This window comes from Telopea speciosissima, chromosome 1 (assembly GCF_018873765.1).
Source record: "Telopea speciosissima isolate NSW1024214 ecotype Mountain lineage chromosome 1, Tspe_v1, whole genome shotgun sequence".
In the NCBI taxonomy this organism is placed as follows: Eukaryota; Viridiplantae; Streptophyta; class Magnoliopsida; order Proteales; family Proteaceae; genus Telopea; species Telopea speciosissima.
The window spans coordinates 9152292-9169595 of record NC_057916.1 but is presented as its reverse complement, the minus strand read 5'-3'; the positions used below and the strand labels follow the sequence as shown (position 1 = coordinate 9169595).

Here is a 17304-nt window from a genome sequence, read left to right as displayed (position 1 = left end):
ATTTTTTTAATTTGTTTTTGGAATTAGGTCAACTTATTCTTAAACATTTCATGTACAATAAATTATATTTAGTATATATATTATATATTGCATTAAACACATATGATACTTAGCCCACCTTCTAACAATAGATATATATATTTTTTTTGGTTGAAAACAATAGATACATAAATATGTATACATACTTAACTTAAGTTATACTAATGTTTTTTTTTGTCTAAATACTATTTTAATAGTTAATAAATATGAGAGAGCATCTAAAAATAATTACAAATTAGTTACGACATTAAGATTCAAAGAAATACAATAAGATAATTACAAATAATTAAGTAATTCTAATAGTATCTACTCCAAAAAAGAAGTATAACAATAGAGTACGTATTCTAATAACTAATAATATATGAGAGTTTTAAAATAGTATCATATTGGTAAAAGACTAACTAAAGATTGTTTTCATCACTTTAGCATTCGGCAATGATATCGGTCATAACCAATACCAATATAGATACACGCCACCAATATTGGTTCAAATAAGGATCAAAAGTCCATCTTTTTAGTAAAAATCTAGGGTTCATAGCCGATTATAGTGGTCTAATATCGATACATAATTAAAGTGTGGTTGTTATTGAGCCAAAAAAAAAAAAAAAAAGGTGTGACCCACCAATTATTTACAAAAGTACCCCTGACATATCATCTTCTAACCCCCTCATGGTCTTAGTGCACGGGATTGGATCAGAATTGATCACTTGCAAAACTGATACGATGTCGACACAGATCAGCTATATTAGACAAATTTATCTTTGATTTTTCTTAAATAATTGGGTTTTTTTTTTGGTAACTGTTCTACTCCTTATTTGTACTGTTTTACTTATATGATATTGATACTATCACTGATACAGACCATACGATACCGATACCTCAAACCACCTAACCCCCTATATTGATTGATGTAGAGATAGATTTAAGAAGGTTGACATAGAAGAAGACTAGACCCATATGTCATTTTCTTCAATAGGATCTAACCCTAGATTTTTTTTTGGTTTGGGTAATAGATTCAATCTTAGATTCGCTTGTGTGAGCCGACAGATCCATCAGATTGTCTTGTGGTGCCTGTCTTTTTTGCTGCCTTTTTAAGTTCTAACTTTTCTCTTGGGGTGGTGAGCTTGTGAAGTACGTTAGCACTAAATCATAGAATGGTCAACCAACCATTCTTTTCTCCTTATGTAGGTCCAATTGTCTTGGAGTGATCATACAAGTTGTTGGTATCCTTCTCGGATAATTTTGATATGGATAAAGATATTATGGTGTTCCCCCTATTTCTTTCACTTCAATTGGAATCAATTTGAAACCCTAAAATCCAATAAGAATTGAAAGGAATCAGATCTAGTCGATATCAATCTGGTTCGACCAAAATTGACGATCTAATTCCGGCCAAAACTATGGACTGAACCAGGGTCGGTCAACGAATATGGCCTATGTTGGCCGACCTTTGGATTTCCTAATAACATAATATTTTCTAATTAAAACTTTTAATAATATCGCAATTTATCACGTTTTGGATGGCTTGACCCACTGGAACCAACACTAAGTAGGGCACTCTGTGACCACTTGACTTTAACATTGATTATATTATATATATATTCTCATAGGTATGTAATGACGTATAAAATTTTAATAATCCAGTCTCTGCTTCTTCTAGAAGTTTCGCCGGTGAATCCTCCTCTTCTGGTGGTGGAATATTCTTTATCCGTTAGCGTGGTCTATGCCAGTGTTTTCTGTGTAATTGTAAAGATGTCATTTCCTAGTGAGAGAGGAAAGAGAGACACACGTGAGGAGGAGAGAGAGCACAATTGTAGACCATGCTCGTAGAGAGAAACATTTACCCTATTTACATACTTGGAAAGATGTCATGAAACTAATATCAACATTGAACGACTTATAAGATCCGAGGGTAGGTCTACAATGATAGTAGGAAAAGTGAGAAAAGAGATGCATAGCTTAGGTCTTATATCAAGTATGACATCAAATAGATCTAATTGGAGGACAAAGATCAAAGTAACCAACCCATTTAATTGGAATAAAATTGAGTTATTGTTGGAAAGATGTCATGAAACTAATCTCAACAATCTACGCCCATTTGAGTACATCACCTTTCTCCATCTCCCCCTTAAAAAATTGCCAATTTTAATTACTCGGACATATGGTACATGTTCATCATTATTCTTTTCTTATAACTATAAGATAACTCTGTTAAGAACTCTATCCGAGAGTGAGGTCTACGCTTGCACTCCCATGAGTCTATCTCTCTCCTCCCCATATGAAAAGATACTTTTACCCCCATTGTTTTGAAGAGGAAAGAGAAAGACATATGGGAGTAAGCCACACTCCCGGATAGAAAACTACCTCACTATATTTTTATGTATTACTTGAAGTCACCAAAACAGAATCACATCAGGCAATCCCTTTCAAATAAAAAAAAAAAAAATCAAATTCAAACTTTCATTTCCCTGAGTTTCTCCTTAATTGCAATTGTTTTTCTTTTGTGGGGGATGGGGGAGGGAGAGGTAAAACTTGACCCAAATCACAGCTTTCAGGCTTCATTTCACCATGGGCTGGGCTCTGGATATTCTCACCTGATCCAGAAATCAAAGTTACAAAGGAGATGGGTTTGGCAGCGATGGATCTAGCACCAGTAAGAAAATAAAAGATAAACAACAGGAATATAGTCTGCAAATAATGGAAATCCCAAGTTGGCTAATGAGTCAATTGTTGAAAGGAGAGAGTCCAAGACATTCTTCTTATCTGGTGAGAATGCTGATCCCTTCTGTTGCTTTTGGACCAAGTAATTAATTAGTTAATGTTCTAAAATATAACCAGGCTATTGACCCTTATCAAAGGACAATTGCTGCCTAGTCAATTACTTCAGTTGGATGGTTTGACAAAAGGCCTGGTGACGGGTCAACCCGGTTTAATTGACCATGGGCTGGGTTTCAGAACCCATAATCGTCCGTCCCACATTCTTCACATGGACTTGCTCCTCACGCCAAGAACTTTTAGAGGCCCATAAGAAGCATACTCCATAAGAAAGAAAAAAATGGCCAATGCCACAGAGCTATCATCGGTTGATTGGATACCTGGGGTGGTACCCACACTTTTAAGAATCGATATCGGATTATCAGTTGTATCGGTGGGTTTGTATTGGTTTTCACAGTTATCAATACAGATCGGTCGATACGGTATGAATATGATTGTTTTATTTTTATGAAAAATTGACGTTTTGATCCGAAATCTGAAATCAGGCCGATACGTATCGACTGATACTGTGAAAGAAATTCATGGTGGTACCTCCGTACCTGATCTCAATACCCATTCATAGGGTCGGATGTATCGGGTTTGGTGTCTTTGACATTCCATTTTGCCCTAAATCTATTCCTTGGCTTCATGGGCGACTCTGTATTTAAGTGACTTGAATATAATTTCTTTCCACCGAAACACGATATTCCAATTTGATAACGGATACATCAATTGCTATCCAAGCAAAAGAGCTATAAATATAGGCCATATTATTGGGTCACTTTAGGTGCCCAAAATGCAATGCAAGTTTGGAAGGATAAGTGAATCACCTTAGGGTGTATGTACATGACAACATGTAGGGGTGTACGTTTGGTCCTGTCGGTCGAGCTTGTCCTGAAACTGTCTTAAACTTGAATAAGACTTGATCTGAGATACCTTGAGAGCGGATCAGAACTTAGAATTTCTGACCCCGAGTCAAGGCCAGGCCAGGCTAGGATTGAAGCCATAGGCCGGCCATTTCTTTCCCTATCTATGTTCAGGGCCAATTATGGTCACCTCAGCCTGGTTCTGGGCCAGCTAAGACGATTCAGAATTGGGTTGGAATTTTAAAAACCCAGATGTAGATCGATGGAGAATTTCTCCAAGATCTACTTTCTATCTTGGAGTCTGATTTGGACTCATTCTTTGTTTTTGGTAATTTGATTTGGACTCATTCAAATCAGATTTCTTTGCCATCAGCAGTGACGTATCGTTTCCTCTTATAAATTATAATAATCTATAACAGAAGTTGTTTACCAAAGAAAAAAAAAAATTTTTCCTCAAAAAGGGAGAATTTAGCTCTCCAGGGAGCCCAGCCAGGATCGTGTTCCTTTACTGCCCCGGTAGGATCATGTAGCCCAGACACAGTGAAGCACGCAATGGCTGCCTTACATCCATTTGGGCAAGGTGTTTGGGTAGGGGCAAGGGGGTCACTGCACGCCTCACTGTGTCTGGGCTGCACGATCCTACCAGGCAGCTCGGCAGTAGAGGATCTGAATTGGCCCAGGACGCTGAGGTCCATGAACCCCTTTCCCACGATAGATGTAATAAAGAAGAGATTAGATTAAGAGAGAGTTAATACGATAGATATAATAAAGAAGAGATTAGATTAAGAGAGGGTTAATACGTAATACGGCTGTCCTGTAAAACCTAAATTTCTAGTTTCTTCACAGTTTTAACTGGGACTTTAGGTTAGTTCGCTTAACAAGCGGGAAGGGGTGAAGAGATTAGATTAAGAGAGAGCTAATACGGCCTGTTCTGTAAATCCTAATTTTTTAGGTTCTTCACAGTTTCAAACGGTTAAAATTGGAAGTTGGGTTAGGTCGCGGATAAAACGGGACAGTAAAGATCTCGCAGTTAAAATTGGAATTTGGGAGAAAGTTGTTGCTTGTTTGTACCAAATCACTCCTTTTTTGGGAAAATGTATCTCTCCTTGGTTGGGCACTTGCGCCCCCTATGCCCTCTCACAAAGCATCTTGGAATGACCCCTGCCCTCTGGGTGGATATTCAGTCCTGCTTTCCCATTGGTCCAATTGCTGGCATAGAGGCCATATGACCAAACAGCGATTCCTTGCTTTTTTTAAAGTGCCCCGCCCAATGAGTATCCAATGAGCATCCAATGGCTGGGTTGATTGGATGCACACCGGTATGTGTGTCTTCACAGGCCCTGTACTGTGTGCATCCAACCAACCCAGCCATTGGATGCCTCATTGGGTATTTATTGGGCGGATGCCTCATTGGAGAGGAGCCCGACACAGGTTGGAGAGTGGGGGATTTCCCTAAAATAGGCAAGTAGGCATTGTATTAAGTATGATTTCGAATAGAGCTGATCTAAGGGCAAGAATTCAAGTAACCAACCCCATTTAATTGAAATAAGATTGAGTTGATGTTGGAAAGATATCATGAAACTACTCTCAAAATTCTACGCCCGTGTCTCCATCCCCCTTTTAAATAAATTATCAATTCTTCTTATCTGGTGAAGTCTTCGAAAAGGGTTTTTTTTTTTTTTTTTTTAAGTAAAATTCCCGAAGCCTTTAATATGCTAATCCCTTCTGTTCCTTTTGGACCAATAAATGTTCTAAAATATAACCAGGCTATTATTGACTCTTATCAAAGGACACTTGCAATCTAGAATTTTTTTTGATGAGACTTGCTATCCAGAATTACTTCAGTTGAACAGTTTGACAAGTTTATCAAAAATTTTTTGGGGAAAATATAGGGGTACCACTCAACTACAGCCCGTTTTCATGTACACCCTCATCATCTTTAAGACCTTTTGAGTTAGTCCACCGAGTTAATTCACAATTACTTTAATTAACAGAATAGGTCAAATCATTAAAATATCCTTTATATCTTAATACATTAAAAAACAAAAAGATCAAACAACCCTAAATACTCCCACCCATCTAGTTACCCTATTCGTTTCCTCTTAGAATCCATAACAAATTTGCCAACCTTTCCCCCTTATTTATTTATTTATGATATGATACAAACGGAAACATGAACAGTCAAATACTTTTAAGTGTGTTGGTGTCGTTAGAAGTCCTAACCAGCAACAAAACCTCGGGTCTTCTCTCCCATAATAGACAGATAAACTAAAGAAGAGAGGATATATATAATCAGAAATAAATAAATAAATAAAAATTCCGTTATGAAATTACACTGAAATCAACTAAATTAAGAATGAAATCATCCTAGACTAATAAGGAAGCTAGCTAGATAGCGTTTGGTATAATAATAATAATAATAATAACATAATAATCAATCAAATCAGATTAATGAGTTCGAGCTTGATGTAAGTAAGCCAAGCAGGAGGGGGAGGAGGAGTTGGTGTGGAATTAGAAGAATCTTCTTGGCGGCTGCTGCGGCTGCTGCCTGTGCAACCCTGTAATGGCAATGGCAATGGCAATGGCAATGTAATCATCTTCTAACCCGAATACGCCTTTATGATAAATCTCGTTTAAGTTGAATATGGGACATTCCTCATTTCCTCCTCCTCCTCATCGTTGAAATAGATGCAATTTCCTCTGCAATCAAGAAAATCACGACAAGAGATGGACAAAGAGGAATTTTTTCCAATAAACAACATCTGTTCACCTAAGCTCTCCACATGCACGCTTCCATTTTTTTCCTTCCCACTTGAAAACCCTAAATCCAATTGTTTTTCTTCTATATTCTTGTTCCCGAATAACCATCAACACATCATTAGATGATTTTACTGGCTAAATACGCCAGTTTGCCGTATCTGCAGGGATCAATGGAAGTCAAGAACTCCACGTCTCCGAATTTAGGTTGTGGTTGGAGAATAGAACAACAAGAACATGACTTGTTAATTTTCATGTCGGCCGTAATTTATATCCAAGTCTAGTGAGGATCAACTCTCTACCACTACCATGACTTGCAGACACAATTGAATCGAACGTAATCAGCGTAATGATTGCTGAGCCGTTGACTAATCGTGACCACCAAATCTTCTGGAAGCTCAGACCACGAACCCTGCTGCTTTCTCTGTTTTTGTCTGGATCTGGATGAAGAAGAAGAAGAAAGAAGAAAGAAGAAAGAAAACCAAAACAAGCCAAAAAAAAAAAGAAGCAGAAACGCCGGAGGGAGACATGGTTGCAGGAGATCGAAGAGATCGACTTAGATTAAGAGAGATATACCATAGTCCATAGGGCTTAACTAGTTAATACTGCTGTACTATATATAAATCCTAAATTGTTTGCACCCAAATCACTCTTTTTTTAAGTTAGGTGCGTGGGGAATTTCTCTTTCTTTAAAAGTTACCATGTTTATAGGTTGTCAAGTCAAGTGTAGGCAAAAGCGGCAAGCAAAATTTCACATACCATTTTAAAAATTCGTTATCTCAAATCTCTGAAGATCTGAGACTTATGTTTAGTATGTATTCTTTGCAAGAATAGAATGTGTTCCGGATTTTTCTCATTCCATGTTCTCATTCTTGTAAAATATTTTGAGCAATCGAGGTGGAATCGCCTCATTGGACTGTCTGGTGCCAAAATAAATGGAATCCTCATCATCTCAAGTGCGACCGTGCACCGTCGAATGCATGCACTCCCCATCCGACGGTGTGCAATGCACTTGAGAGGATAAAAATACAAATAAATGGATGCTCCTTTCCTTCCCAACCAGTAGAACAAATAGGATTTTTTATCCTCTCAAGTGCACCGATGCACTAGGCACAAGGCAAGGGTAAGTTTGCTCTGCATACATCATAACCCTCCCCAGACCCCACAGTGACGGGAGCCTTGTGCATTGGATACTCTTTTTTTTTTATTTTTACATTTCATCAGATGAGATACACCATTAGAGGCTGCGGCGGCTTAGGTATTCCACTGGGTAAGTAAGAGAGCAAAGGTTGAGCATTGTTTCATTGAATTCAAGATGGACTACAATTAAGCAGCTTCTGGAACTTTCTATTTAAGGATTCGATTGAAAATTGGTCTTCCAGTGTTTCCAGATGTTATGAGAGTGTTTCCAGATGTTATGAGGGTTGGTTTCAAGTTTTACTTCTTGTTTTCTGAGTTTGTAGCTAGAGATTACCTTTGGAGGACTGTTGTCCTGTTTGGTTATCATCAGTGTTTATTCCTCATTTAGTCTCTCTCATTTGAGAAGTGATGATCGATGTAAATCTTCATACATGTCCAGTGTAACTTTTGTAAGGTATTATTTATTATTAAATTCACATATGCCCTAATAGTCCTGCACAAGCATATTTCCAAGAAGGATGAAAACATACTACATTGTCCCACAACTTACTGATAACAGCACAAATTTTAAAAAAACAACTTTTCTCTGAACAAAATTCCTAGTTTACAAGGATTAAACAAGCTTAGAACACTCAAAACTGTTTAATTAATTGCGTATGGTGGTGACTTACACTAATAAGCTAAAAAGCCTAAAATCGCCACAACTTACGAATGCACAGAAACTCAACAACTTAAGAGCCAGGGCTACTTGCTCTCCTAGAGATATGGAGTCTTTACTAAAACCAACATTTTCATTCTTTCCTTTCTTTTCATCATCATCGCTCTCGCTCTCAAAGTATATCTTTGATCTCTTCCTAGATTTGTTATCAATTTCTTCTTCTTAAAATCCTGGTTGCTGGGCTATGAACACAATGATAATTAAAAAGGTCTAGATCAATCTTACATTGATAACTGAAACAAAAAACATTAAGGGTACTAGAAACGGATATGTTAGGAACCGGAAATGCTTTTACGATCTTCCATCAATACTTTCTAGGCTTGTGAACAACAGGAAAGGATATCTTAGGAACCAGGGAAGGTGTTCAGATGGTCTACAAATATTAGACCTCTAAACCCTGTGAAGCTTCAGGGATGCCCAACATTCTTCTTGACAATGAAAAAGCCTTTAGAATAGGTAGTATGATGATCCATTTGGGTCAATCTTCAATGTGGAAGATCTACCAATCACCGAGTACCTCATGTGGTTCACCTATACACCCCCCACCCCCCTCCCTTTTTTTTGGGCAGTGGATCATTCCTAGACTTTCTCAAGATTGAAAGAGATGAGGAGATTGCATAGAATCTTCATTTTCTTCTCCCTCCACTGCAGCCTCCTTTGCTGAAAGGAAATCATGTTCCACTTCTTCCTCTAGTTCATTAACATGTGGCTTTTGTCTTCGAATTTTTACCAACTCATCTTTGACAACATTTCCATGTTGAAGAGGTGGGCCTTCTTCCTCAGGTAATTTTTTCCCCTTGATTTTCTGATTCAAGAAACAGACTTTAGGGGTCATGGGAAGCCCCAATGATTCAGAGAAATCTCCCAGTGGCAGTTTCATCACATCAAAGACTTCTTTATCTTGCTGCTTATATATAGACCTCAAATATATTGTGAAAGCCCTTTGAGCTAGATATTGCATATCTGAATACTTAACCAGACACTCTGCCAATGCATTAGAAACAGACAATAGTCTTTTTGAGTTCACCTGAAACATATCAATTTCAGCTGCAATAATTAGTAAAAAAGGGTAAGTAATGGGTTGCAAAATACAGTATAGATACAAAACGAATACACAATTAGGAACCACCTAGTGCTGTAAGCTGCTGCTAAACTAATTATGATCAATGAGGCATTAAGGTCAAAGAAATAATAAAATTTACCTTTATGAAGGGAAGAATAGAAGAGAAACCTAACCGAGAGCTGCGCGTACCTCTCTCTCGTTTCAGGTATTCTCTCTCATCTCTCCTTCCTGTATTCCTTCTTTCTTCTTCTTTACCTTATTTTCTGCTATTCTTTTCTTTGCTGTCGTTCTCTGTTCTGGAAGACCCAATAGTCCCCTCCTTTTAAGGTTTGATATCAGTCATCCACTTAAGCCCTATAACCTTAACCCATATAAACCCTCTTAATGTGAGTTTCATAGCACGATTCAGATCTGGTTTCAGCATTACCGCCTGGGAGAAATTTCAGAGATCAGATTACTTTCCTTCTTCTCAGTTTGAGCTGTCGGTGTTGTGCAATCAATAGGTTTCCTCGATATCGACCTTTCCCCTATAGTTTCCAGTCAATCTGAGCCCCTTTGACAGAGATTTTGCACCTGCGAGCCTTCCCTTCTCACTGGTCAAGGATCTAATCAATACTCATTCTTTTAGCATGTTGCTTAGAATACTAAAATCCATAGCATAGCAACAAGAAACCTACAACCCACAACTGGTGAGTTTAAATCACAAGAGGCATAACCTGCAGAGAGACGACAAACTGGGACTGAGCAAGAGCAAAGGAAAAGTGGTTCAGGAAATTTCATGTGCTTACATCTATACTAGAGGCTTTTAATTCATGGATTAGGTTCCTGACAAGAACACAATTGCATTCTCCATATTCATCGTCCAGCTTTCTGAAGGGTTTGAGAATCGATCAAGCACTTCCACTTATTATAATGAACCCACACACACACACACCACCACCATCAAAAAAAAATAAAAATAGAACAAACGCATTAAAGCTATAATCCACATAAATTAAACTCACCGGAATGAGAAATGCAAGTGTCTTGCCCGACCCAGTTTTGGCAGCACCGAGAATATCACGCCCAAACAGTGAATGTGGCAGTGAAGCCCTCCGAATCATTATCATCTCAGTATAATTTGAATCACTCAATCCATCTTTGGTTTTCCTAGACAGAGAGGCAACTGAAAGAACCTCGCGCATCCCGCATACTTAGAGAAGGAGCTCTCGCTGATGCGACCAATCGGGCCATCTTTCGGCAATGGTGATAACGACAAAGGGTTCAAACCAAAATCAGGTTTCCCGAATTCAATCTCCGTTGTTGCTTGCGCAAATTCTTCGATGTGGGTTTCCTCATTGCGAATTCTGATGATAGTTGACAAATTCAGATTGGGAAATGAATCAAAAGATGTTAGATTCACAATAACTCATGGATGCAACCAGATGAAGAATCTACTCTCAGAAATTGAACAACGAAATTGAAAAACAAATGGGCTTTTTATTCTTGAAATATTTTCACATTGATGCAATCAAAACAATTTCAATTTCTTCATCAAAAATCTATTTATTGACTTTTACATGAAATCAATCCGAATTTAAAATAGAAATCAAACCAAATTTGGCCTCAAACACTCAACTACTAAACCCATTAACTAACTTTATCCCTGCTTTATAGACTTATAAATCAGGTCCATTACAAAGAAACCTTAAAAAATAAAATACCCAACCTATAATATAACTACCTAAAGGTCAATTTCATTTCATTGGACTGCCATAAGAACTTTATGAGCCTCCATACGAGATTAATGTCTAATGCAACGGTATCATTAAACAATCTACCCTTCAACTATGGAATACTCGGACCAAACCTTGTTTGGCAGTAAGGTGGCCCACAATTAGGTGCAAGACATGGGCTAGCCGCAGGGGCATGCACACTCAACAAGTCCTACCATGTGTTGCGTGCACGCAAGCCCTGTAGACCTGTGCACATGCATGCCCGCCAGGGAATGGGCACGCATGCCCAAATAGGCTGGATTGGTTTCACTGGGTCTGCTTGGATTGACCCAAAATAAAATTTTTTATAAAACTTTTTTATATTTAAAAAAAAAAAACTTTTTTTAAATATTACTTTCTATAGTTCTAATTTAAAATGTTAATTTTTCCCAATTTGTGCGGCCGATTTTGGTATGCCACATATTTCACCAAAGATCTCTACATGTACTTTGTTGAAACTGAAACCATTTATAAACGATTTCGATTTTATAAGGTTTTTAACATTTTTTATTCAAAGGGTTACTTTCCATTACATGTCTTTTAATTTTTTTTATTGAAATGGAAGTATGAATTAAATTTTTGGGAAGTAGATCTCTGTCCGGGAGTGTGGCCTATGCCAGCACTCCCATGTGTCTATCTCTCTCCTCCTCAAAACAATGGGACAAAGATGTCTTTTCACATGGGGAGGAGAGAGATAGACTCATGAGAGTGCTGGCATAGGCCACACTCCCGGCAAAGAATTTTTTCCCTAAATTTTTAGATGTTTTCTTTAAACAATTGTTTATTTGTGCCATTATACATTGACTAATTATTCAATATTGTTACCATAGTTTCAGTGCAACCGACTCGATTCGGTGGCAGTAAACGGTTTCGGTTTGATTTTGACACCTGTGGTACTTTCATCCATATGGCAATCATGACCAGATTTTCCTGAAAATTGGAACGAAGATAGAGGACTCCTAAAATGATGTGTCACATCGATCAATGTTTGAATGATACTCGAATTTCACACAAATTTACGTGTATGCTTACTATGACCAATTAAGGGCATCTAAAGGGATTTCGAGCAACATCAGGAGGTCCATATACCAAGAAAATGTCAGAGACAATAATTTACAAAGTACAAAACGATGTCAGATTTGAACGAAATATTACATGTATGTTTAAACCCTAATTAATTATATGACATAATTACTACTATGCCCCCTTGGATGAAATTACTATTTTACCCATAAAGTTGAGACTCAAGCTTTCTGAAATCTTGGGTTTCACAATTAGTATCCTAGAGTAGGTGGAACCACAAAATTATGGTTTGATGAAATGATGGCTAAATAATGTCTAAATTGCACCAAATTTTGGAGCATGACGTAAAATCATATAAACATGCTAACCGAAAAGTTTCATTCCATCCTAACAATTTCTAGGATCCTGAAATAAACGTGGTTGGCTCCAGATGTGACTACAAAATTATGGTCTAATGAAATGATGGCTAAATAATGTCTACATTGCACCAAATTTTGGGGCATGACATAAATCATATAAACATGCTAACCGAAAAGTTTCATTCCATCCTAAAATTTTCCAGGATCCTGAAATAAACGTGGTTGGCTCCAGATGGGTCTTCAAAGCCAATCCAAACCTAATGGAAGTCTTGATAGAGTGTATTTACTTTGTATTTGATAGATTTTCTTTATTCTTTAACACTACATAAGGTAGCTATTGTATATCTTTGAAAAGTTTTTAAAAAAAAAATTATAAACAGTCTATTTTGCACAAATCCCCACAGCCGGATCTTTATCGTCTCTATTTATCTGCCCCTCCATTTCCTCCACTTCATATCATAGGGGGCAGAAATGACCACTCTACCCCCAGTCCAAACACAATGCCCGGGTGGGATCCACTTCCCCCCTATTAGATGAAATGGAGGAAATGGAGGGACAGATAAATGGAGACGAAAATTTTTTCCCCCAAAGAGATTTAGGGATCAATGTATATTTTTTATTTTTTATTTAGCTTTATCCTCTGTAAGTACTCTAGCTCCTCTCTTGACAAAAATAAAAATGTTTTGGTAGACGACAAAAATATAATTAGGGACACGGAATCCATCAAAGATTGAGTATTTAGAGAGGAAATAAATAAATAATTTGTATTGACTTTGGAATCAAGCACGGGAACTGCAATACAAGACAATGAATTAGCAATACAATAATAGCTCATCTACCTAAATTAGATGTGTTTGGTTCAATCGATCAGGAAAAAATAATCTCCTCTCATGTACAGGGTCCTGCTTGGCAGGAGCGGTCGTACCATATTATACGACACAACGTAACCCACATTGAGGAATTACCCAGGCCATGAAAACGATAAACATGGAACCAAACACATTGTACGTACAAGGGGATGGACTCGATCATAAGCATGAACTTGGGTTCTGAATGCCAGAAGTAACCCCTTTCACATTTTTACAGAGTGCAGTGGCGACGCCATCGGCCAAGTTATGCTTCAAGTCGATATCAACGAGCTCTACGTTCTCACATGGCACACCTTCACTGCATGAGAGGGTAATTGCAGTCTTGGTGAAGCTTGTACCCTTGATGTTCTTGAAATGAATGTCAGTAAGCTTCACACGCGAGGGCTGTTGAATATATAAAATATATGGGTGAGACTATTATATATTAATGATATATATGTATATTATATATTAGGTAGTAAGTCTCTAACCTAGCTAGCTAGCAAGAGACTATATATCTATATTTAATATCAAGAAACAAATAAATTAATGCATTAATTATCTACTTGCATTAATAATTAATTAGTTTTTGTGTTAATTAGGAATTAATTACCTCAGATGTGCAGCTTTTCTGGTCACAATATTGTTGGTTGATGATGATGGGGTTTGACACATTTGTGACGACAATATCCTCAAATCTAACATCAGAAACCGTGTTTTCTGGACATCCTGGCCATGTTTTGATCCGAACACCATTATCGGTGTTAGTAAAGGTACAGTTCTTCACCAGCAGACCGCTCACCTCTTGTTCATTTGGATATTTCCCAAGGCTTCCCAAACTACATTAACAATTAATTAATTAATGACAAAAAAACAAAAACAAAAAAAAACCAATTATATATTAAGGTAATTATCCCTTAATTAATTTGTTATTTATGATGCAAGATCGAGAAGAAATGATTAATTAATTAATTAATTACCTGATTCCATGACCTGGTCCACATTGGACATTGGTGATGGAAATGTTGGTGACACCCGATCCAATGGAGATGCAATCATCACCAGTTCCAATTTCAGCGTTAGTGATAGTGATACCGGTTGAGTTGCCAATGTGGAAACCATCTGTGTTTGGGCTTTCTGCAGGGGCAACCAGCTTGACATCTTGGATGATGAAGTCTTTAGTGTTCCCAACAATCCCATGGGAACCTTTACTATTTGTCGAACTTATACCACTCAAGGATCCACCTGTAATCGACAACAATTCCAAGCTCTGCAATAACCAAATTAAGTGAAAATTAAGTTAATTGACTGTTTAACCTCAACTAATTAACGTGAATCTACATGTTGTCCTACCGGGCTGGGCCAGGTATTAAAGAACACTTACGTTTGGGTGGGTTTTGCAATTTGAACTGCTTGTGTGACGACAACCGGTCCAAGCGGTTTCTCCTTTACCATCCAGCGATCCTGTTCCGAACCCATTGATATGCAACTGGCTCAGGCGTTGGAATGAGATCCAAGTTTTAATGCCGTCCGTGCCTGGGGAAGCTATAATTTTACCCCTTATCTCAACACGTGGAGAAATGTTGTTGGAGCATGGACCAGAGAAAGTTATTGCAGGAAGAATGAAGTCCCCTTTGGGTACCAAAACGGTGGATGGGCCTGTGGACTTACATGCAGCATCCCATGCAGCAGAAAATGCCTGCAAATTAAGAAATTAATTAATCAAAGTGCTCGTCATTTTTATTCATTCATAATAATGCAGCTGGAAGGCTTAACGGTTGGATTATGTATCCTGTACGTGGAAAATATTGTACCTTATTATTATCCGTCTTTCCATCACCAACTGCTCCATACTTTGTGACATCGAACACTGTACCTTGTGAAGCTGTTTCAGGCGTTGTCGGAGCTGCTTCTGGGGCCGTAGGTTCATTTCCAGGCGTAGGATCTGCTCCTGGAGCCGCCGTAGGTTCACTTTCGGGTTTCTCTGGAGTTGCTTCTGGAGCCGCCGTAGGTTCACTTTCGGATTTCGTTGGAGCTGCTTCTGGAGCTGCAGTAGGTTCATCCACAGAAACTCTTTTGGCTTCAGCCCCCCATAGAAGGAGGCCCAATAAACAGGTTATTAACACAAGATCCCTGTTTGAGCCCATTATTCCCCTTAGTTATTTGATCGGAATTGAAAGAAAGAAAAAATTACAAAATTAAAAGAAAACTAATTTATAAGAAAGATAAATGAGCTGGCTGGGATCAAAGCCCTGAACTTATTTGAGCGAGGCTCGATCCCAATTCCCAATCCAGAGGATTCCTGGTAGACTTGATTCAAGGAGTAATGTTTGAGGGGGTTTGATATTTATACCTTAGTTTATACACCTGATTTTCCACCTTTGGGCAAAACTAACTATTTTACCGACCTATTTGGGTGGAGAGAGAGAGAGAGAGAGAGTTTTTTTGCTTTTTATTTAATTTTTTGTGGTTGGAGGTCAATTTGGAACCCTTCCTTCACAACTGGCGATTTAACAGGATCAGTGTTGTGTCTAAACCGTAGTTAAAAATGGATTTCAAGCCATCCATTTAGACAGTTATCCTTAATTAGAAGTTGGACCGAATCCTTTCCAATGAGGGCTACCCCACACATGCATGAGTAGATTAGAAATTTTCCTTGCTTTTATGTTTTTTGTTGGTCTCAGTGCACGCTAATGTTATTCCTTGGTTTGTGAAGCAAGATTGGATTTTCCTTCAACTTTTCTTATTATTTATTGTGTGGAAAATTTTGCATTGTTATAGGGTAGCTAATCCTATTGCTGATTTTCTAGCTGAGGCGGTGACGAATAAAGGAATTTCTTCCTCTATTGGAGCCATATCATATAAAAGATGAATTGTTGTTAGACGCTTAATGTAGGCCAAGATTTCAGTTTTCTCGATGATTTTTTGGTTGTTCAGATGGTTGGTTTTCCCCTGCTAATGGATGAAGGTTTGAATTTCCAATGATTTTTGTGCTTGGGTTTTCCTTATTTTTGGAGATTTTATATTTTGGGAATTTTTCCTTACACAATTCCCAATATGCCCTTGGAATGAAAAGATACAAATAGACATGCAAGTTCACATCACCCATTAAAGGGGAAGGTGATAAGTCATAAGCAACACCTAAGAGGACATCAACTAAATTTTTTGGGCTAAGAAATCTTAGGGGAATTTTTTTTTGGGTATTTTTCTACTGAAAAAGTGCATAATGGGTACAAAAAAATGGAAATGCATTTTTAAAAAGTAACATAAACATTTTTAATAATCCACCAAAATATGCATATGATCCTATATGCTGATATGTCATGTACACGTACTAAAATGGCTGAAATTCACTATGCAACATGCCATGGTGATTTGTAATGTAATTTTACTCCATTTATGAAAAATATAAAATATATAAATTAATGCATTTAAAGTGATAAAATAGTGATTCATATGTACAAATGCATGCTAAACAGTGAGTTATGCTACGGTAAATGATTACAAACCATGGGAACAATCGAACAACATGTTGTAGACACCTAATTTTTGTTACCCTTCCTGACGATGATGATACATGGAGGATCGACAATCTCTTTCTCAGACACATCAAGAAAAATAAAAAGAGAGTGTGGGCTTGACCCATGGAAAAGTTCATTGGTGCCAAATCCACAGAAGGGTGCCACATGGCATCAAAAAAAAGAAAGAAGGGTTAAAAAGGAAAAACAATAAAACCTAAACCAAAACCTATTAAAAAGGGAGGGTAAAAAAAAAAAAGAAAAGAAGGAAGAGGTAAAATGGAAAGAGAAAAAAGAAATATCTAAACCTAATTTGGGAAAGAGGGTAGAATAAAAAAATGACCTAAACCCTAAGTGGGTAAAAGAAGGTTTTAAAAAGAAAAGAAGGGAATGTTTTGGAGGAGCAGCCGTCATTCAAAAAGTGAGATTTTCCCAAAAAAATAAAAAACGGAAAGAGTGGGTAGT

At 37.6% G+C, this 17304-nt stretch overlaps 2 protein-coding genes across 2 annotated transcripts; both read right to left on the bottom strand.

Moving 5' to 3' along the window:
* Nucleotides 1–8368: 8368 nt before the first annotated feature.
* Nucleotides 8369–9407, bottom strand: LOC122647364 (DEAD-box ATP-dependent RNA helicase 32-like). The gene is made up of 2 exons (XM_043840787.1): nucleotides 8892–9407; nucleotides 8369–8456 (listed from the first exon to the last, which is right to left on the bottom strand). Exons 1-2 carry the CDS (start codon nucleotides 9308–9310, stop codon nucleotides 8423–8425), a joined length of 453 nt encoding a protein of 150 aa, XP_043696722.1. The 5' UTR covers nucleotides 9311–9407; the 3' UTR covers nucleotides 8369–8422.
* A 4094-nt stretch (nucleotides 9408–13501) lies between these two features.
* Nucleotides 13502–14800, bottom strand: LOC122656899 (exopolygalacturonase clone GBGA483-like). The gene is made up of 4 exons (XM_043851630.1): nucleotides 14774–14800; nucleotides 14302–14591; nucleotides 13935–14160; nucleotides 13502–13726 (listed from the first exon to the last, which is right to left on the bottom strand). Exons 1-4 carry the CDS (start codon nucleotides 14798–14800, stop codon nucleotides 13502–13504), a joined length of 768 nt encoding a protein of 255 aa, XP_043707565.1.
* Between the last annotated feature and the right edge of the window lie 2504 nt (nucleotides 14801–17304).